We start from the raw sequence: 22,763 nt of genomic DNA, 5'->3' as shown, positions 1-22,763 counted from the left end.
GGCCCCTTTGGTCAGGTATAAATATCAACGTACAACATTATTCTGGGAGCCACTTCCGGGGTCCCAGGCCAGGACTTCCGGTCTGGTCTTCTGAAGCCAATCTCCTGTGTTTTATCCTAATAAATTTGTAACAACCAACTATGACCAGCAAATGATTCCTCCGGCATACATCCATGACTCTCTTAGTTAATGACTTCATGTCCACACTAGTCATCTCCTAAATAACCATGGTGCGACCAATTTTAGTAGTTGATTTAGTTTCAAACCAACTAGTAGTACTAGTTACTAAGCCTCTAGTGTGAACCTCACACCCTAACCATGACCCTAGCTGTGTGGAAGACGGCTACAGCTCGCCAGGCAAACTCAACACACTGAAGGTGTCACTGGACAGTGTGCCACATTGTATACTTACTCAATCATAGCATATATTTAGATTAGATATTAGATTATTATATATATATATATATATATATATATATATATATATATATATATATATATATATATATATATATATTGTAACTATATTTATTGTAAGGCTAATATAACAGAGGGCATACAGACCATCTGCACCTTGACTTATTTACACTGCCTACTTGCCCATTATGCACATACTCAAAAGTTAATTATATTGTTATATTGTTTATACTGCCTATTTTTATTTTATTTATATTTTTTCACTTCTCCACTGTACTATTATTTTATGACCTGTATCATGTCTTCTACTATTACCATGTACCTACAGTACCCTCCCCCATGCTGCTATGATCCCTGAATTTCCTATCAATAAAGGAATATCTTATCTTATCTAATCTAATCTTAACAAACTGGTACATCCAGCGTTTTCCCAGCCGGCAAGAGAAGACACTGACATCCTTTGACACGACACACGGCGAGACAGGAACTGATGTTAAACAGAGAGGACGCCGTCACCAACGTGTCGGACTCTTAACCACCTGAAGCTGCACGGACCTCAACGTATGATGTACATCATGCCAGTTAGGGCACAGACCCTCACCTGCACCTTCTGTGTATACGGTTCACTTTTACTCATAGTATATATTCAGACTCAAATTCTTTATTGCCTATATTTATTGTAATGTATAATATAACCGATAGGGCACACAGACCGCCATTTGCACCTTTGTTTACACTGTTTATTTTTCTCGTTTTTATATTCAGGGTTAATTATATTGTTTACCCTGTTTATTTGTCTCACATTTGTATTGCCTATATTTATGTCTTTCTAATATTACCCTGCCCATAACTGCACCTCCCCTCCCCTATGTTGCTATGACGCCCACATTTCCCCAAGGGGATCAATAAAGGAATATCTTATCTTATCTTGATGCACCTGAGGCACAAATAGCTTGTTCCAAGAGTTCCTTTTCTACAGTATATCCTCATCTCTGATTGGTTCTGCCGTGTCTCACCTGGCTCGACGGCTCACTGCTGACGGACTCCATCTTGCATTCCGACAGCCGGCTATGAGACCTCGACGGCAAGGTGGCCGTCCCTCCGTTCTGCAGGTGCTGGGGAACGCTCTTCACACGGGGTAAAGTCTCGCACCCCTGCCTCCCCTCCGCGGGGGGCGCGTCCGAGGAGAGGCCGCGGGTAGCGTCCTCGGGAGGCGTGGCCTCGGTGTCCATGGGGACGAAGGAGTCGTAGCCATGGTAACCGTTCTCAAGTTCAGAGTCTCCGCCGTCCTTGCTGTCCCGGTTGGAGGACGACCGCGAGATGACGCCGAACTTGCGCGTCCGCTTGCCGTTGTGCGTCGGGCTGTCGGGCGGCTCCGATGGGACGCCGCCGGCGCGGTTCTCTCCTCCAACATGGCCGCCGCCGGCCGTGCCGTTACACGGTGGGAGAGGGGCCTTCCGCTTTATCCTCCGCAGCATGATTAGGTAGATGCAGCCGCCATTCCAGCACTGATCCGCCAGATAACTGCAGAGACAGAGAGGCACTTCGGTTAGTTTCAAGGTTATCCAACATACGGCGGGGAAAACACAGAACACACGGTGAAGCCGTGGTACTTAACTTCAGAGAATATACAGCACTGTGTGTCCTGTACGTGGAAAAGGGTTTCACCTTTTCATTCAATGTTTTCAGATTGTTTTTATTTCAGTTGGTAGGGCGTTCCAAAAATGTATCCCTTTTCCCAAAAGAAAATGGGTTTCTTTACGTTGGTAATATTTGTAAAAACTGACATAAAACCGACCCATATTTTTATTATAATATTATGTATGGGGTATGTATGGAAGTTCTCAGTCAAACTCTTCTAAGTCAAAATGTTAGAATGCGTGTGAATATAACTCTCAAGTTATAAGGGGCCAAACTAATTCCAGATTGGGCCATTCTTTTTTTGAGTATTCGCAGCCATGCAGGATGTTATGAAAGCGTGCCCATTGCTCAGACTCAGCCTGCCCAGACTCAGTGTGGTGTGTTAGGCAGGTGAAACTCTCTGGTAATTAGTGGGCTGGAAAAATACAGACAGGCGTAGAATGAAAACAAGTTAAAAAAAAAAATACTTAAGGATTGGATGATTAATCCAGTTTCAATTTAAATAATGTCTCGTCTTGTAAATGCAGAGCACCCTTCCTTCACAGCACAGTGCTCTGCCCCCCCCCCCCCCCCCCCCCCCCCCCACCCCCAAGTAGTTTAAGCTGGTGTTGAGAGGGAGGAGGGAGCCACGGCGTGTTATTTTGAAATGTCTTTGGTAACATGTTCATGCATGCCATGATATTTTCAAGATGCATCCTGTTGTGTTACTGTATGGAGCCAGGCTTCACAGCAAACTGTCACTCACTTCACTATACAAACCAGCACTGAAAATAATGGATACAAAACGAATGAAATGGCACCACTGTATAATTCTGAAAAAGTACAAGATGCTCAGGTATGACAGCTTTATCAAGTTTTATTTGATCACATTTATTTTAAAATGCGTGAACAATCTCGCCCCAGCTGTACTTTGTCCATGTCACACAAACAAACACCAATAGAATCACCACTAGAGGACCAGTAAATGGCAGTTGCAGGATTAAAAGTTAACCACTTTGTAAATGTTTTATGTCGGTTTTATGTCAGTTTTTACAAATATTACCAACATAAAGAAACTTTATTTTTTTTATCCACTTTTTCTCCCATTTTTCTATATTTTCTCCCATCCCAATTTCGTATCATCCAATTCAACCCTCCCCTGTCACGAACGCTGTTTCTTGCCTCCCACAAGCCGGCTGCAATGTGGACTAAGTCATACATAGCACAAGTCCCCTCCGGTACTTGAGGTAACAGCAGTCGCATCTTTTCACCTGCGCAGCTTGATCTCTCAGTGGCAAGGAGTAACGCGTGGGAGACTCACGCTGCCCCCGACACTTCCTGATTCTACTGCGCAGGCGCACCAACCGACCTGTAGGAGTCACTGTCCACAACGCCCGATCCCTACCCATGAGTTTCCCACCCCCTAATATGGCCAATGTGTATTAGTATGGACGGCCAGCTAAACTGAAAGCAATGTGGAGCACTGGGCTCGAACAGGCAAGCCCAGCGTCTCCGTCATTCGTGGCGAGCGCCTTGCCCACTACGCCACGTAGCCGCCCCGCAACGTAAAGAAACCTTTAACAGTAAATAGTTTTTTAAACTCTCCTGTCGTCTTGTCTTTGTATCGAGAGCTGTAAAGTCAATCAACTAAAATATGTCGCCATATATTTTTTTCCTTTTTCTTTTCTTTTTTATTATCGGTGGGGTGGATCACGGAGCGGGCCTTTAACTCTGAAAGGAATCTGCACACACGTCTCTCTCTTTAAAGTTAACCTCAATGAGGTCTGCCTTTTTTTAACAACCCAACCTCATTTCTGGTTAATCATCGTTGTAACTTGCAAAGTTCAAACTCATTTACGGCAACGACTACTACTGCTTTATTACCCGGAGCAGAGAAGACTGTGTTTGCAGAAAAACAAAGAGCTGTAATCTCTACGTGTTTAACAGCAGACTAAGCGTCTACAGTGCATACCATGCAGTGAGGTAAGAGATGGCAAAAAGTACTCTTGCCGACTTGTAACTCCATCCATCCCTGGCATGGACACCACTATTCCTTGCAGAAAAGGTCACAGCCTGCAGGAAGTCTTTGATCATGGTGTAATTTAATTTCAAACCTTTATTTAAACTCAAAAGGCGACCGTGTTTTCCTTGATTTACAGTAACGTCGAGTGTACATACAAAAGATAAGCATAAAAGCATATCAAATCACACAGCGGGTTCCATAGATTCCAAAAGTTTGTATACAGTATATAATAAAGATAGGCTGAAGAAATAAAGATGTTCTCTAATACAGTTGAACGGTCATTAAAATCAATAGATCACAAGACCCTTTGCACCAGAACTTGTGACATCAAAGTAAATTAAAAGTCATAAAGGTTGAATATTATAACTTTCCACAATAGGTCAGGCTACACCTCATCATAAACTAAGTCAAATGAGCCATAAAAGCAGAGAGCACATGATTCAGACGTGAACTTTTCACAAGAAAACATACCTTGAACTCTGCTCAGGACAAGGTATGAATAGTGCGTAATACGTCTAATGGTTCCAAAGACAAGCTGTGTCCCTCTGAAGAGTGAGGGCTGGTTGTGAGAGACAAGCTGTGTCTCTCTGAAGAGTGAGGGCTGGTTGTGAGACAAGCTGTGTCCCTCTGAAGAGTGAGGGCTGGTTGTGAGACAAGCTGTGTCTCTCTGAAGAGTGAGGGCTGGTTGTGTGAGACAAGCTGTGTCCCTCTGAAGAGTGAGGGCTGGTTGTGAGAGACAAGCTGTGTCCCTCTGAAGAGTGAGGGCTGGTTGTGAGACAAGCTGTGTCCCTCTGAAGAGTGATGGCTGGTTGTGAGACAAGCTGTGTCCCTCTGAAGAGTGAGGGCTGGTTGTGAGACAAGCTGTGTCTCTCTGAAGAGTGAGGGCTGGTTGTGAGACAAGCTGTCCCTCTGAAGAGTGATGGCTGGTTGTGAGACAAGCTGTGTCTCTCTGAAGAGTGATGGCTGGTTGTGAGACAAGCTGTCCCTCTGAAGAGTGATGGCTGGTTGTGAGAGCCATTCCCTGCAGCTCTCAGAGACCCTCGTGTAGTCATGTTGTTTGTTACAGTTTACGAGGCTTAGCGTGTGGACAAAGGCCCCCAGCAGCCGTTCTCATTGCCCTGACTAGTGGCTTTGACAGCGCTGATGCAACCTGCCCCCACAAAGCATTCTGCTTACAGCCCCAAATAGAAATAGACAATGGAGAGAGGGGCCAAAACAATCTGACACGCAAAAGAGATCCGACACAAAGATAATATGCACTTTTGAAGGAGACACTGGGAAATATCTTCTGACCTTCAGAAGTATCCTCAGAAAGAAATGTAAAATATAAACTAAAAATATAAACTAAAACATTTTACCTAAAAAATAGAAACTAAAATGTGCAAATCCCCCACGCTGCAAACAGTCTTGCATTACATACATTAGCTCAATCGTCATAGCTACTGCGCACATTAGCTCCATCGTCATGGCTACTGCGCACATTAGCTCGCTGGCATGAGCCACTTGGTGGCACGGTGTAGGAAGCTAGATCAATGTTGAATTTTCATAACAATGAATCAACATTGAATTTTCACAACAATGAATCAAATCTACTGGATTACTGTGTTGCAAAATGGCATGTAATTAAAGAGGGAATGATTGTGTGGCAGACAGAAAGGCAGTTGTACCGTTTAGTGCTTTATGTCTGCACGTTTACGTTGCACAACTTTTATTGTCTTTTATACCTATTATTATGTCTGCAATTTATGCATTGTTTTTTATTCTGTCAATTGTGTGCTGATTTTATGCCTATGTTAATTTTATACTAATTGCTGTGGGGCACTCTGGACTGTGTTCCATGTGTGAAAAGTGCTACTGTACATAGATAGTTATTAATATTTATTATTATAATATTGTAAAAATGTATGCATTGAAATGTCTTTTTTTATCCACTTTTTCTATTTTTCTCCCATCCCAATTCCACTGTGCCAATTCTCCAAGTCTCCAATTCTCCCAGTCTTGAACGTTGCTCGCATATGCCCCCCACTGGCCGGTTGTAGGGAGGATAGAAGCCTTGCATCACGTGTCCCCTCCGATACATGAGGAGGCAGCCTGTCACATCTTTTCACCTGCCAGCGCGGACTCTCATTGGCGAGGTGTAACGTGTGGGAGGCTCACACTACCCCCGCCATTTCCTGTCTCTGCTGTGCAGGCGTCCCCCAACCGGCCTGTAGGAGTCGCTGTCCACAACGTGCAGATTACCACCCATCGACTTCCCACCCGCTAACTCTGCCAATTGAGTTAGTATGACGGCCGGCCCAAGCCGGAGGCAACGCCGACAGCCGGAGTCGAACCCGGTGTCTCTTGCGTTGGTGACGAGCGCAATGTCCACTGCGCCACCCAGCCGCCCTGCATTGAAATGTCTGTAAAGTCTCGACGACATTGAAAATGAGGGTGACCTCAATTGTCTTTTCGAGAATAAATAAAGGTTTGAAATCTTAGTTACGTTGTAACTTATCTCCACGGTGCAACTGCTTTTGTTTTAGTGGTAGTTTTAGGTCTGATGTGTGGGTTGGAGTTAGTGACCACTGTTAGTCCCCGTTGTCACAATCTGAATCACAATGATATTTATTGCCAAGTAAGTCTCATACGAGGAATGTGTCTCAGTGTCCGCTGTCGACCACTCCAGCGGCGGCTGATTCACTAGCTCACAGGACGTGGAGATGCAAGTAAGACTGACCGAAATATCCCTTTAAAGAAAGCCTGTCTCACACGATGCCTTCAAAGTAGAATTATGTTCTATGACGTTCTCACGGCGGGAATCCTATTATTCACATTCTAGTGGTTCGGTGGGTAGCCTCTGCATGTCTGTGTGATGATGTCATTGCATAATTAAAGAACAGCTGAGCTCCTAATAACAGGGACATTGCCTGTCAATCATGCGTCTTCAACGGGAGTACCCCCCCCCCCCTCCACACCACCACGTTCAGGTAAGTGTTATTTTTGACAATTTCAAAGCGTGGGAGCGTGTCAACTATTGCGTGCCACAGGCACAACGATATCTCCTGGGTATGATAAAGATGTTTGATAATTACAACTGATGTCCATCATACTGGACGGCACGGTGATGAGGGATGTGTGACGCAGTATCAAAATAAGATTTTCAATTAATGTTCTCAAATACTTCATAAATCCTTTAATATTTACTTATTAGCTGCGACCAGCAGCTCTAAAGCTCGCTCTATTGGTTGGTTGTAGTATTTCCGTTATACGTGTATATATATTTATACATGTATACATTTAAATCTCTCCGGTCACAATGTCCGGTGAAAAGAATTTCTGAGTGGGCCAAACTAGCCATGGTAGCCTGCTTGATCCCCGTCTGCAGTGTTCCAGCGGAGAGATGATTCTCTCTCTCCGTTTCATCTGTGTTTCAGATGAAGCTGTGGCTCGGTGCTGTCCATGGTGCTGAACTGGACAGATGACTGTGGCTCTGTGCTGTCTGTGGTGCTGAACTGGACAGATGACTGTGGCTCGGTGCTGTCCGTTGTGCTGAACTGGACAGATGACTGTGGATCTGTGCTGTCCGTGGTGCTGAACTGGACAGATGACTGTGGCTCGGTGCTGTCCGTGGTGCTGAACTGGACAGATGACTGTGGCTCGGTGCTGTCTGTGGTGCTGAACTGGACAGATGACTGTGGCTCGGTGCTGTCCGTTGTGCTGAACTGGACAGATGACTGTGGATCTGTGCTGTCTGTGGTGCTGAACTGGACAGATGACTGTGGCTCGGTGCTGTCCGTTGTGCTGAACTGGACAGATGACTGTGGATCTGTGCTGTCCGTGGTGCTGAACTGGACAGATGACTGTAGCTCTGTGCTGTCCGTGGTGCTGAACTAACTGGACAGATGACTGTGGCTCGGTGCTGTCCGTGGTGCTGAACTGGACAGATGAGAGGCAACTACAGACAGTTATGGAATTCTCAACTAAATATCTCCTCAGACGCAGATCACCGGGACACGATCTTTTCAAATGGGGGTCCATGACCCGTCACATATCGATTTGGGCATCCTTGAATTTGAGAACCGACCACTGATCTAGACACAGCCTGCTAACATACCTTGGAAGGTATCAAGAAATGTATCAAAAGGTAGTTTTGTTCGTTATGTAATGTGGTCGTACAGTATATTGGCACCGCTACACTACAGTAGTTTCTGTTGTCTCCACGCACCAATAGAGGCTGACTAGGAACCTAAAAGGTTGCTAGTTCAATCCGCCAACACCAACAGAAGGGTGTATTCCATAAGTGTCCCATGAGCAAGGCACACAAGCCCAAACTGCTCCGGTGGTGCTACGCTGCGTACGGAACCAGCACTCTGACCTCTCCGGAGAAACGCTGGTGTGTGTAGGAAGCCGTGTGTGTATTTAAGAGTCAAGAAACACGTTTCATTTGACTTGTGTGAATTATTCTTCTTCCGTCTCCCTGTGTCTGGCGTCGGCCTCTCCTGCGCTGGTTTGTTTGTGAGTTTGTTACGCAATCTCTCACAGTAGCTTTTCTTCTTAGTCTGTCTGACAAAAGCCTGAACCTCCTCCTCAGCAAGTGGTTATCTAAAGGGGGGGGGGGGTTATAGAGAAACTCCTGCTTAACCCTTTCTCTGCCACGCTTATATCCATCCTTATACCATCCTCTGCCAGCTCTATTTGTCTATGGAGATGTTCCCCTTCTTTGCAGGGCTATAACTTTTTAAATTGTATTGCTAAATTGACATTACTATGGCCCATTCAACGTCAAGTATCTATCGTTTAGGATGTAGCAACGTTCTACTTTTTCATTCAAATATTCATACTAAAATACGTCTAAAGTATAAATATGTTTTTATCGTTTTCTGCAGCATTCTGCAGAACGTGAGTTATAGCCATAAATACATATATTAGATCATCAAATGTAGTTTGATACCGATTGACGTCAGATAGAAAAATTTCAATTGTACAAGGTCCTAAACGTCATGCCTCATCATCTGCTGGTGACCGGAGGGGGGGGGGGGGGTTTATAAGTCCGTGGCCGACGTTAAATCATTTATGTAGTATGGGTGATATGTTGATCAGAGCAGTTTGTATGTATAATAATAATCAAACACGCTGAAACTCACCGCAGCTTCCTCGTAGCATTGGGCGATCAGCGTGGAGCAGAAAGTTCGCTATTATGGGATGTCGATCTAGTAGGTCCAGTTCCAGGTTGTATAATACTATATACGTCCAAATCATGTTGTTTATCGAGTTATTGGCAACGGATCGATATCCAGTGTATCAAGCTGGAGTCCCGGGAGCGATAGCGAGTGGCCGGACGAAATATGGGTGAGCACCACTTCCGGCCGCTCATTTCCGGTTTGGCGATTCGCCGATCGGCCACCAGATGGCGGTCTTGAACCGTTGGAGAGTTGAGAGGAGATCTACAGGAGATCTCAAGTCTCCGTGGGTGAAATATGATTGCCATGACAGATTTTTGAAATATTGATCTCAAAGACGCTGTACGACGTCATTGGCAGATTACGCATGGCGAGGAATGACGTCTAAAGTCGTCCTTGGCGATTAAAGAGTTAATCTCCACATCCCTCCGGGAAAGCAACCACCTTGTAAAGGTTCAATCAGTGAGCCAAACATAAACAAATGGGTTGCCCAACACACAAAGAAAAGAAGAAGAATGGAGACATGTTTTCATTCTCTGGTTTACTGACTGAGCTCTTGATGCGAGGACCGACACTATACAATACTATATACTGTGGTAACTAGGAGCACTAGAAGGACTGACACTATACACCACTATACAGTATATACTGTGGTAACTAGGAGCACTAGAAGGACTGACACTATACAGTATATACTGTGGTAATTAGGAGCACCAGAAACATCAGAATAAAAACAGATTTATATTCCAAGTTGCAAAAGAAAGTTCCACATATCGTATTTTCCATCTACAACTATTCAAGCATGTATGTGAATAAACATCCACATTGATATGATCACAAAAGCACGTAGTGGGGCTTTAAACAGCACAGCGGCTCAGAGCTGTGCGTTCCTGAGACAGATTACCTTTTCTTTATAACTACGCCAGATGTAACAGCTGTTATCTCACATCAGCTCAGGCTCCTGTCTCGTGTGGTCGAGACACATTTGGAAGCTTTGAGGTTTGAGGATGGAGAGAGAGAGAGAGAGAGAGAGAGAGAGAGAAATAGAGAGAGAGAGAGAGAGAGAGAGAGAGAGAGAGAGAGAGAGAGAGAGAGAGAGAGAGAGAGAGAGAGATAGAGAGAGAGAATAAGGGAGAGGGAGAGAGAGAAGGAGAGAGAGAGATAGAGAGAGGGCAAGAGAGAGAGGGAGGGTGAGAACAAGAGAGGGAGAGCGAGAATGAGAGAGAAAATGAGGGCGAGAGAGACAGAGACAGCGAGAGAGAGAGCAAGAAAGAGAGAGATGGTAATCAAAGGAAGGCCAGCCCTCAATGAAAACAACTTTAATTGGGAACATCGTTGACTGTGTTTACATGGACACAGTGTTCTGGAGACCAGTGTCGTATCTCTGTTAAAGGGAGAGAATAGCAGTGCCATTATTTTAGAGCTGGTCAGCGCCCGCGGTCACACTGATCCGCTGTGTCCGTCTATGTCAGTTTTAAATTGTCTGCCAGATTTGCGTCCATTTTGATTAACACAAAAGTTTGGAGAGGATGAACTTTGGAACTCATAGATACTCTGAACCCCATTGCCTATACCCTAGGCTCTGTTACCCATACCATACAAACTCTGAACTCTGTTGCCCATAGTCAATGTATACCTACCTACTGCCTTCACTGTCTACAACTGCCCTACACTGTAAACATAACTACCTACCTCATACTATAGTCTACTCATATAACTCTGTATGATAGCAGTACAATAATGCTGTATATACCGTATATATATAATATATATTTATATATTATAGAAATCTTTATTTACCGTATATATGTATCTGAATATACCTGCATATAATCCTTTTTACATACCTGAATATATGATATCTATATGTGTATCCCCATATCTGTAGTTATACCGCTGGCCAGTATTACTTACTACAATAGTGTTTTTTATACCTGTATCACTGTCTACTGTCAACATCTAATTGCAATATTACTCAGTAGTACTAATTTATATATACTTTAGTCATATGTACTCCTAGTGGTCAACAGTGTCAGACTGTGGTTGTACTGGGCAGCTCCTAGTGGTCAACAGTGTCAGACTGTGGTTGTACTGGGCAGCTCCTAGTGGTCAACAGTGTCAGACTGTGGTTGTACTGGGCAGCTCCTAGTGGTCAACAGTGTCAGACTGTGGTTGTACTGGGCAGCTCCTAGTGGTCAAGAGTGTCAGACTGTGGTTGTACTGGGCAGCTCCTAGTGGTCAACAGTGTCAGACTGTGGTTGTACTGGGCAGCTCCTAGTGGTCAACAGTGTCAGACTGTGGTTGTACTGGGCAGCTCTAGTGGTCAACAGTGTCAAACTGTGGTTGTACTGGGCAGCTCCTAGTGGTCAACAGTGTCAGACTGTGGTTGTACTGGGTAGCTCTCAGGTACTCAGCTAGCCTACACCGGGTACAAACATATACTGTAAAGATTATCTCTTCTACAGTCACAGATTCAAAGGGACGCCAGGAGCATGTATTTGTAGAGAGAGTGAGCAGCCAGGAGGCGTGTTCTCTCAGAAGGAGAGGAGAGGCAGTAAACACAAGTGGCAGAAATGGGTCAGTTATGTCACGTTCTTGACATGAAACAGCAAACTGAAACTGAAATGGGACGACAGTTTTTAAGCTTACCACCAAAGAGGTAACATGTGTCACCGTGTTTATCAAAACTATGGTTCAAGAACCCCAAATGGGTCGGAGGCCTCCTCCTAGTAGTTCCTCCCATGACAAGGGTACTAACTAGGGCTGGCGGGCTCTTTTTATATTGTGAATCTTCATTGTCCAAATGAATGATAGCAAGCACAATAGCTGTGTATGCGCATGCATTCACACATTTAAATTAGGGCTGGGCGATACGACCTCTAAATTATATCGCAATATCTTTTGGCCATATTACGATACACGATATATATGGCGATATTTTGACATTTCCTCTAAAGCACTTAAAAATGCTTGATTTAACCCTTTGATGCATACAGTCACGCCAATATGATGATTATAATAAGTCCCTGCAACATATGTTTCCATTATTAAACCATGAAGATGCTTTAAAAAATAATTAAATGAAAATGTACTAAGAGTAGTCTACTGACACACTAATAAAAAAATGTTTTACATCTAAGACTATTTATATAAAAACGCTTGGGTGCCTAAGACTTTTGCACAGTACTGTGTTTTCTATCCACTTTAGCCAAACACACACACATATATAAGAAGACAATGAGCTCATTTCCCAACATGTTGGCGTGTTCCTTTAAAAACAATTGACAGGCTATATGAAGAATGACATCATCAAGGCATGTAGATTCATGTTTATATTGAGGAGTAGGCTACTTTTGTCAGACTAGCTCAGCCATAATGTTGCCTGTGTTGTTGAGTCCTCGATGGAGAGACCCTCTGAAGGTATACTATCACCATCATTACCAATATCATTATCACTAGTATCACTATCACCATTATTACCAACATCACTATCACCACTATCACTATCACTAGTATCAATATCACCATCATTACCAATATCACTATCACCATTATCACTAGTATCACTATCACCACTATTACCTATATCACTATCACAATTATCACTATTACCATTGTCAATAGTATCACTATCAACATTATTACCTATATCACTATCACTATTATCACTATCACCATTAGCACTATCACAATAAGCACTATCACCATTATCACTAGTACCTCGGTTTTGGGGTCACGAGTTCGGTACAACAGGAAAAGAAAAACATATTTATAATGATTATTATATATTTATAATAATTATTATAATTATTATTTTTAAATATAATAATTTTTTATTAAGTTATACTTAGTTCCACCTAGGCTTGCCGCGGGAGTCAGTCAGTGATAACGGTGTCATTCTGTGTTCAGGAATCCACTTGAGTAAATTAATTGCCCACTGCCCCCACCCCCCACCGGTGTACGCTTTTTAAGTTTCAGTTTCACTTCTAGAGTAGATTTAACTTCACGTGAAGCAGAGAAAGAAGACTCTAGAGAAGAGATGCCATGTTACACAACAATGGCAGAGGATAGGCGGCTGGGTGGCGCAGCGGACATTGCGCTCGTCACCAACGCAAGAGACACCGGGTACGACTCCAGCTGTCGGCGTTGGCTCCGGCTTGGGCCAGTCGTCATACTAACTCAATTGACAGAGTTAGCGGGTGGAAGTCGATGGCGGGTGGTAATCTGGACGTTGTGGACAGTGACTCCTACAGGTCGGTTGGGGACGCCTGCACAGCAGAGACAGGAAATGGCGGGGGTAGTGTGAGCCTCCCACATGTTACACCTCGCCAATGAGAGTCCGCGCTGGCAGGTGAAAAGATGCGACAGGCTGCCTCCTCGTGTATTGGAGGGGACACGTGATGCAAGGCTTCTATCCTCCCTACAACCGGCCAGTGGGGGGCATATGCGAGCAACGTTCAAGACTGGGGAGGGGAGAATTGGCACAGCGGGTAATTGGGATGGGAGAAAAATTGAAAAAGAGGAGAAAAGTGGATAAAGAAAACAATGGCAGAGGACGTATCAATATTTTGGATTTAAACACCGCAGCTCGACTGGAGAAGATCCATCTCGGATCAGCTGTGAGGGGAAAGTAGCACGGTGTGTGTGTGTGTGTGTGTGTGTGTGTGTGTGTGTGTGTGTGTGTGTGTGTGTGTGTGTGTGTATATGTGTGTGTGTGTGTGTGTGTGTGTGTGTGTGTGTGTGTGTGTGTGTGTGTGTGTGTGTGTGTGTGTGTGTGTGTGTGTGTGTCTGTCTGTCTTTACATTGGTTAACATAACATAACTAGGCAAACAAGAAAACGATGAACATTTTCAGCCTATTGTAATTACTATGCTGTGTTACAACATATCATTCATTCATGGTTTTGTTTCAGGGACACCTGTAGTAAAGGGGAGGGGAGGAGGGGAGAAACAGCCCAGTGCAGACTGTGCGGTTGTTCATTTGTTCTGTCGGCTTGTCATCATGCCTTTACAAGCTTCAACGTTTTATTCATCATCTAAATGTGGCAATACAAGCTTGATATTCAACGTTAAATGAATGACCTTCTGTGTTAAGACTGTTAGTAAGCCAGTGTAAAGTAAAGTAAAGCTATTGAGCATACATTTGTAAAGCGTGCAACCCTAGTTTCACCTAGTGGTATAACCCTTCAGTAATGGAGAACCCTCCCTGCTAACCCTTCAGTAATGGAGAACCCTGCCTGCTAACCAGGTTGGGATGCCCTTCAGTAATGGAGAACCCTGCCTGCTAACCAGGTTGGGATGCCCTTCAGTAATGGAGAACCCTGCCTGCTAACCAGGTTGGGATGCCCTTCAGTAATGGAGAACCCTCCCTGCTAACCAGGTTGGGATGCCCTTCAGTAATGGAGAACCCTCCCTGCTAACCAGGTTGGGATGCCCTTCAGTAATGGAGAAACATCCACGCAAATGTGCAAATGGAGGCAAAGTGGATAGAGCAAGGGTGGAGTGAGTGGAATGAGATTGAGCCTTCTTCTCCTCCTTTCTCTCTCTTTTTCTCCTCCTTTCCCTCTCTTCTTCTTTTCCTCCTTTCTCTCTCTTCTTCTCCTCCTTTCCCTCTCTCCTTATTATCCCCCTTTCTCTCTCTTCTTCTCCTTTCCCTCTCGTCTTCTTCTCCTTCTTTCTCTCTCTTCTCCTCCTTTCCCTCTCTTTTTCTCCTCATTTCCCTCTCTCCTTCTTCTCCTCCTTTCTCTCTTCTTCTCCTCCTTTCCCTCTCGTCTTCTTCTCCTGCTTCCCCTCTCTTCTTCTACTGCTTTCTCTCTCTTCTACTGCTTTGCCTCTTTTCTTCTACTGCTTTCTCACTCTTCTTCTCCTGCTTTCCCTCTCTTATTCTCCTGCTTTCCCTCTCTTCTACTGCTTTGCCTCTTTTCTTCTACTGCTTTCTCACTCTTCTTCTCCTGCTTTCCCTCTCTTATTCTCCTGCTTTCCCTCTCTTCTACTGCTTTCCCTCTCTTCTTATGTTGTGGTTAGCCATGTGTTGTCATTGGGCTGTTGGGTTGTCAACTGGGGTCATTAGGGGCCTATAGCCTGATGTATTGTCTAGATGGTTCTGAACTGTTCTGGTGTATATCTGGTTTTCATCAGGGTCTAGATGGCTCTGAGAGAATCTGCAGATGAATCTCCCGCTCACCCTTTGTTTTGACTCGACGTTGACGCCGCGCCAAAGCAGATGTTTTGTTTTGGTCCATCTGTTTTCACGAGGACAAACACGACTGCACTGAGATGTTGCAAGCAGACGTTCTGTATTGTTGGAGTGAGCTAACGTTGGCTACGTTTGCAGGACATTGCTACATAAACGAAGAGCTCACCTCCCGAGACCATCGGCTCGTTCTCAAGCGGGGTCTGAGGACCCCCAGGGGTCGTTAAGAGGGTTCCAGGGGATCCCCAGCAAAATGGGGAATTTTAACTCCACTAATATTTGTGGGGGGTGTAACGGTACGTGTATTCGTCCCGCGACTTCACGGTACGGACGTCACGGTTCGGTACATCCAGCCATGCCACGATTACGTCTCATACCAGTGATGAAAACCACAGATACACCAGAACAGTTCAGAACCATCTAGACCCTGATGAAAACCACAGATACACCAGAACAGTTCAGAACCCTCTAAACCCTGATGAAAACCACAGATACACCAGAACAGTTCAGAACCATCTAGACCCTGATGAAAACCACAGATACACCAGAACAGTTCAGAACCCTCTAAACCCTGATGAAAACCACAGATGCACCAGAACAGTTCAGAACCATCTAGATCCTGATGAAAACCACAGATACACCAGAACAGTTCAGAACCCTCTAGACCCTGATGAAAACCACAGATACACCAGAACAGTTCAGAACCCTCTAAACCCTGATGAAAACCACAGATACAACAGAACAGTTCAGAACCCTCTAAACCCTGATGAAAACCACAGATACACCAGAACAGTTCAGAACCCTCTAAACCCTGATGAAAACCACAGATACACCAGAACAGTTCAGAACCATCTAGACCCTGATGAGAACCAGATATACACCAGAACAGTTCAGAACCATCTAGACCCTGATGAAAACCACAGATACAACAGAACAGTTCAGAACCCTCTAGATCCTGATGAGAACCAGATATACACCAGAACAGTTCAGAACCATCTAGACCCTGATGAGAACCAGATATACACCAGAACAGTTCAGAACCATCTAGACCCTGATGAGAACCAGATATACACCAGAACAGTTCAGAACCCTCTAGACCCTGATGAAAACCACAGATGCACCAGAACAGTTCAGAACCATCTAGATCCTGATGAAAACCACAGATACACCAGAACAGTTCAGAACCATCTAGATCCTGATGAAAACCACAGATACACCAGAACAGTTCAGAACCATCTAGACCCTGATGAAAACCACAGATACACCAGAACAGTTCAGAACCCTCTAGACCCTGATGAAAACCACAGATACACCAGAACAGTTCAGAACCCTCTAGACCCTGATGAAAACCACAGATACACCAGAACAGTTCAGAACCATCTAGACCCTGATGAAAACCACAGATACACCAGAACAGTTCAGAACCATCTAGACCCTGATGAAAACCACAGATACAACAGAACAGTTCAGAACCCTCTAGACCCTGATGAGAACCAGATGCACCAGAACAGTTCAGAACCATCTAGACCCTGATGAGAACCAGATGCACCAGAACAGTTCAGAACCCTCTAGACCCTGATGAAAACCAGAGTTTCCGGTTTGATCTTCTGAAGCCAATATCCTGTTATCAATCGAATACATTTGTAACAACCAACTATCGACCCGAAAAGTCTTCCTCTACTTTGCTGGTCGTCCAGGACAGCAGCCTGGTGAGGTGTTCTGCAGCTGTAGAAGCTAAAGGGTCCGTCTGTCTGCTTTCACTTTCCTTCCACTAATAGGCACGGGCGCGGATAAGAGAAACGCACCAAACTGGCTTTATCACGTTTACAGCTCGCTAGCCAGGGCCTTGAGGTTGCAGTGTACTCTGCCCACACAAGCTACTCTGAACAACGAATGAAAATTAGACCTTTCCAGGAATGGATTGTTGGGGAAAAACACACAGAAGGTCCAAGTAGCTATCAGTTCTGTTGTTGATTTTCTGTGTTTACTTTCAAAAGATCTAGTCTTCAAAACATAGTCTTAAATGGCTACTATGACACTAGCCCTCATATTTTACTTCAGGCACTTGTCACAGCATAACAATAGCATTCGCATTCTCATCCTATTGGATTCGCATTCTCATCCTATTGGATTCTTATTATTGTATTATGCACAATCGTTGCGGGCAAGACCCCCCGCATTTCACTGTATACTTGTATGCCGTGACAAATAAAACTCTTGACTTGACTTGATAGCGTGTTAAAGGTGCTGTAAGTGGTATATTTTTGTTAAACGGTTAAAAAGAAAATACATTTTCTGGTATCCTGTTCCCACTTCTTCCAATCAGGAGACTCTACGACACCACTGGTGAGCAGGAAACGAGGGTCTGACATTCTGAATTTACCATTTAGTTTAGATTAGATCAGTTTAGATTAGATTACATTACATTAGATTCAAATGTATTGTCATTATACAGCACAAGTACAGTACAATGAAAAGAGGTTGGCATCCAACCAGAGTGCAAATGTAACAGTAAAGTGCATTAACAATATACCATGTACTACTGTAATGTACTATGTGATTAAACTGGAATATATATAAATGAGCACTACTGAGTAATAATGCTAATCACTAATCAGATGTATGTACAGTGTTACAGTATTATTATGTACAGTGATACAGGTATGAAGACACTATGGTAGTAATTCATACTGGTAGGTAAGGGATATGTATAGATATAGATATAGTATACATGTATGTAAAGAGGATGCAGGTATATTCAGACATGTGTGGATAAATATGTATACGGTATATATAAATATATACATTTGATATGATTTCTATAATATAAAAATATACGGAATATACAATATTATGGCACATGGCTATCATACAGTGTTGTATGGGTAGACTATAGTTTGAGGTAGAATAGAATAGAATAGAAGTACTTTATTGATCCCGAGGGAAATTCAGCACCACAGATCGCTCACAGTAAACATTTATGTAGTAAAAAATCTGAAATCACGAATAAGAATAAAATACAGTCAGGGATATACATTCTGAGATATGTATATACATTCTAAAATATACAGCCAAAGCTATACAGTAATATACAGTAGAATAGAATGTACAGTAATAATAAGTGTAAAATTGTAAAATGTTGATTTAAAAAGTAAAAGTTAGTTAGATAGTTATGATTACAGTGTATGGGCTTGTGTCCACAGCGGACGTTTTATGAGTTGTCAGCTCCTTTGTCATTCATTTCTATGCTACAGACGCGACAGGCGCGCTCCTATTCCCAGCGCCGCGCCTCGCGTTTTAGCGCTCTCGGCGGCAGCGTTTTTGGGCGGAGCGCTCCCAGCGCCTAAAGTTGAAACTAGTTCAAACTAGTTCAACTTTAGGAGAGGAGCGTGCTCATCAAGGTAACTTTTTTCGACCGACCAATCAACATCGAGGAAGTGGCGGAGCCGTGGCAGTCGCGAGACTCAGGAAAACGCTCTGAGCTTTTTTTTTTTTGCTTTTCAAATCGGTCCGTCTGGAAAAAAACATCCGCTGTGGACACAAGCCCTAAGGCAGTTGTAGACAGTGAAGGCAGTAGATATAGGTATAAATTTAGTATAGTCAACAGAGTTCAGAGTTCCTACAGTATGTATAACCGAGCCTATATGAATATATTCAGGTACATATATACGGTAAATATATATACAGTATTATTGTACATGTACACCATACAGAGTTATATGGGTGCTTCAAAGCACAGGAAACTGAGAGCCAAGGAACGTTTGCCTGTGAGATTCCTCAGTGAGAAGGGAGCAGCCATCCCCTGGTGACTGCCAGAAGGGGAGAGAGGTTTCATCTGTCAGGAAGCTCCTCCCACTTTCTCAGCTCCTCCCACATGTTCCCACATCTAACGCTGCCCCACTTTGAGTCCATTAGTTGGGTTTTTATGTTGTTTTTTCATGCCGGTTGAGTTATTTCCTGAAAAGCGACCCTACCCAATCCCCAAGCACCACAACGGGACCTGTATTTCAAGCATCTCAAAGCAGACGTAGGAGTGCTGATCTGAGACCAGTCATAGTGTAGGTGTATACGCCATGTGACATGAGCGGTCTGATCCTAGGTCAGTACTCCTAACTCTTAGAAGTTTGAAAATGTTTTGATAAAGAAGCCGAGCTGAGCTAAGAGAAACAAGGGCCGGATGAGGTGTCAGTATTGTTGGAGGGTCTATCAAGTTGCGCAAATTACTGGTGGGGGGGGGGGGGGGGAGAGTAACTTAACAGTACGGGTGGGAAGAATTCATACAGCAATTTTGATAAAGAAGTTTGGCCTCAGTTCTGATAAATACATCCCTGGTGAGCATGATACTTAAAGAGATCTTCCTTCATGATTGCATGATGTATGATCACATGTGTTATGATTGTGGAAACACAACTTTGTCAGAATTGTCAATCAAATAATAAATCAACTACGATTAGTCGACAAAATCTGTGCATGGCCCTGAGTACAGACAGAGCTGGGGCTGAGTGTGTGGCCCTGAGTACAGACAGAGCTGGGGCTGAGTGTGTGGCCCTGAGTACAGAGACAGCTGGGGCTGAGTGTGTGGCCCTGAGTACAGAGACAGCTGGGGCTGAGTGTGTGGCCCTGAGTACAGACAGAGCTGGGGCTGAGTGTGTGGCCCTGAGTACAGACAGAGCTGGAGCTGAGTGTGTGACCCTGAGTACAGACAGAGCTGGGGCTGAGTGTGTGACCCTGAGTACAGAGACAGCTGGGGCTGAGTGCGTGGCCCTGAGTACAGAGACCGCTGGGGCTGAGTGCGTGGCCCTGAGTACAGAGACAGCTGGGGCTGAGTGTGTGGCCCTGAGTACAGAGACAGCTGGGGCTGAGTGCGTGGCCCTGAGTACAGAGACAGCTGGGGCTGAGTGCGTGGCCCTGAGTACAGAGACCGCTGGGGCTGAGTGTGTGGCCCTGAGTACAGAGACACACTGACGAGCCCCCTTGTCACACACAGCTGATCCAACATGTCGACTCTCTTTCTGTGCAGCCAGACAGAGTGAAGTTAGCACTTAAACGTTATACAGACCTGGGGGTCAAGTAGGTGCTTTGCTCTTTTCAGCCACTTCCAAATGGAATCCTCCAGGAGAAAATCCTGATCCACCGCCTGGCTCTTTTCTCTCCATTTGTCAAGTATTATGAAGTATTGAAGTATTGCACCATATTCTCACACAATCAAACATTGGCCTCTTCATTTTTATGAGAAGTCCTTGAAAAACAGAGGATTCTGCTTTGGTTATGTGCCATAGGCAAGAAAGTACTAAATGTAAGGAGAGTGATAAATATAGTCTACTGTCTATTGTTTGATGTACATAATGCGTATACTCTACTGTCCTAAGTGTGTATTATTTGTTTGTGCCGTCTTGGTACTATGGTTGTCATGGTACTATGGTTGTCGTGGTACTATGGTTGTCGTGGTACTATGGTTGTCTTAGTACTATGGTTGTCTTGGTACTATGGTTGTCATGGTACTATGGTTGTCATGGTACTATGGTTGTCATGGTACTATGGTTGTCGTGGTACTATGGTTGTCTTGGTACTATGGTTGTCGTGGTACTATGGTTGTCTTGGTACTATGGTTGTCTTGGTACTATGGTCGTCATGGTACTATGGTTGTTGTGGTACTATGGTTGTCTTCGTACTATGGTTGTCTTAGTACTATGGTTGTCATGGTACTATGGTTGTCGTGGTACTATGGTTGTCTTAGTACTATGGTTGTCATGGTACTATGGTTGTCGTGGTACTATGGTTGTCATTCTTACTGCCATGCACTCTTCCTAATATACTAACATACACCCAACATACACACAACATCTTGTTTATTATTATTATTATTATTATAATTTTTTTTTTTATCTGTGGATTGTTTGTTTCTTTGTATATGAATTATTATTTTGTGTAAATTAGGTTGTACGCCGACCATCAAGTAATACTTGTTTAGTTTAGGAATAGGGGGCAGGTAACTATAAGAATTCTTCTTCTTCCTGCTGCTTTTTCCCATGGTAGAACGTTATTTATGATTTTAAATGAAAACTGTATGATTGTATTGCTTCCATGTGGCAAATAAAACTCTGAATCTGAATCTGAACACTGTAGCGCAAAGTCTGAAAACTTTGATGAACATTGTCACTCAGCAATAGAGTTGTACCCTTCCTACTGACTTGTCGTACAAAACGTGTAAGTCGCTTTGGGTAAAAGCGTCAGCTAAATGACTAAATGTAAATGGTACCATGGTTGTCGTGGTACTATGGTTGTCATGGTACCATGATGGTCGTGGTACTATGGTTGTCATGGTACTATGGTCTCTTGGGACTTGACGTGCTGTTTCTTTATCGTTGCATCGTTGTCACAGAGGATAATGTAAGTTCATGTACATTCCACTGTTTATTTTTTTATCTAGTTTTTTTTCTCCTCCTTTTTTCTGTATTTTTCTCCCATCCCAATTTAGGTCTAGGGAGGGTTGATAGATACTATCACATGTCCATGTACATTCCACTGTTGTAGGTAAATAAAGAGCTCCTGATTCTGATCTCATCAAGAGTCATTTAAAGATTATGTAACTGATACTGGAAGCAGAGCAGGACCAGGCGTGAAGCAGGATCTCTGAACTCAAATTCACCCCCGACTCCACCTAGAAAATACCCCAGGTTTTAAGGGAATTGTTGAACACGGATTACACTGATCATTCTTAATTAGCGTTGCTGAAACGGGTAATGAGCATTCTAACTCATTCCTGAGAGGATTCTAGAAGTCTACAAGTCTCGCCTGGCCAAATGTGAGGCTTAGGAAGATTTCACTACCCGCTCCGGTGCAGATTTAAACACAGAGGGGACATGTTGGAGCTTGGTGGTGAAGCAACGCTTCTCAGAGCTTAAAGCTTGAATGCCGGCGCTGCTGGCAATAGAAGACTTCACCTGGACAACCAATGAAATGAGGGTAACGCCGCCGAGAGTCGAGAAGAAGCAGAGCTAAGAGAAACAAGGGCGGGTATGAGGTGTCAGTGTTGTTGGAGGGTCTATCAAGTTGCGCAAATTACTGGGGAGGGGGGGGGGGGGGGGGGGCGTGGCGTTGTAGCTTTAAAGCGTAACTTAACAGTAGGGGTGGGAAGAATTCATACAGCAATATATCACAATTTATTTTGCTTGAAAATCCCATGTTGCTGCAATAAAATTATTGGAGTGAGGTGAACAGAATGAAGGCAGACAATGTATTTATTTTTTATTAGATTTTTTAAGTTAATGAGTTTTCGGTTGGGGACATCTTTTTGCAGTTGAAAGAAGGTAATAAATCGCATTATATCACAATATTGTGTTATTACA

At 43.9% G+C, this 22,763-nt stretch overlaps 1 protein-coding gene across 1 annotated transcript in view; it reads right to left on the bottom strand.

The window, feature by feature from the left end:
- The window catches only part of pdzd2 (PDZ domain containing 2), a 183,704-nt gene that overhangs the window by 123,104 nt on the left and 37,837 nt on the right, over positions 1 to 22,763 (bottom strand). The window contains exon 3 of the mRNA XM_084308088.1: positions 1,434 to 1,941. Within this exon, the coding sequence (XP_084164214.1) occupies positions 1,434 to 1,941 (508 nt within the window). The remainder of the gene's footprint in view (positions 1 to 1,433; positions 1,942 to 22,763) is intronic.

This window comes from Notolepis coatsorum (assembly GCF_963971535.1).
Source record: "Notolepis coatsorum genome assembly, chromosome: 2".
In the NCBI taxonomy this organism is placed as follows: domain Eukaryota; kingdom Metazoa; phylum Chordata; class Actinopteri; order Aulopiformes; family Paralepididae; genus Notolepis; species Notolepis coatsorum.
This window is presented reverse-complemented; position numbering and strand designations above follow the sequence as displayed.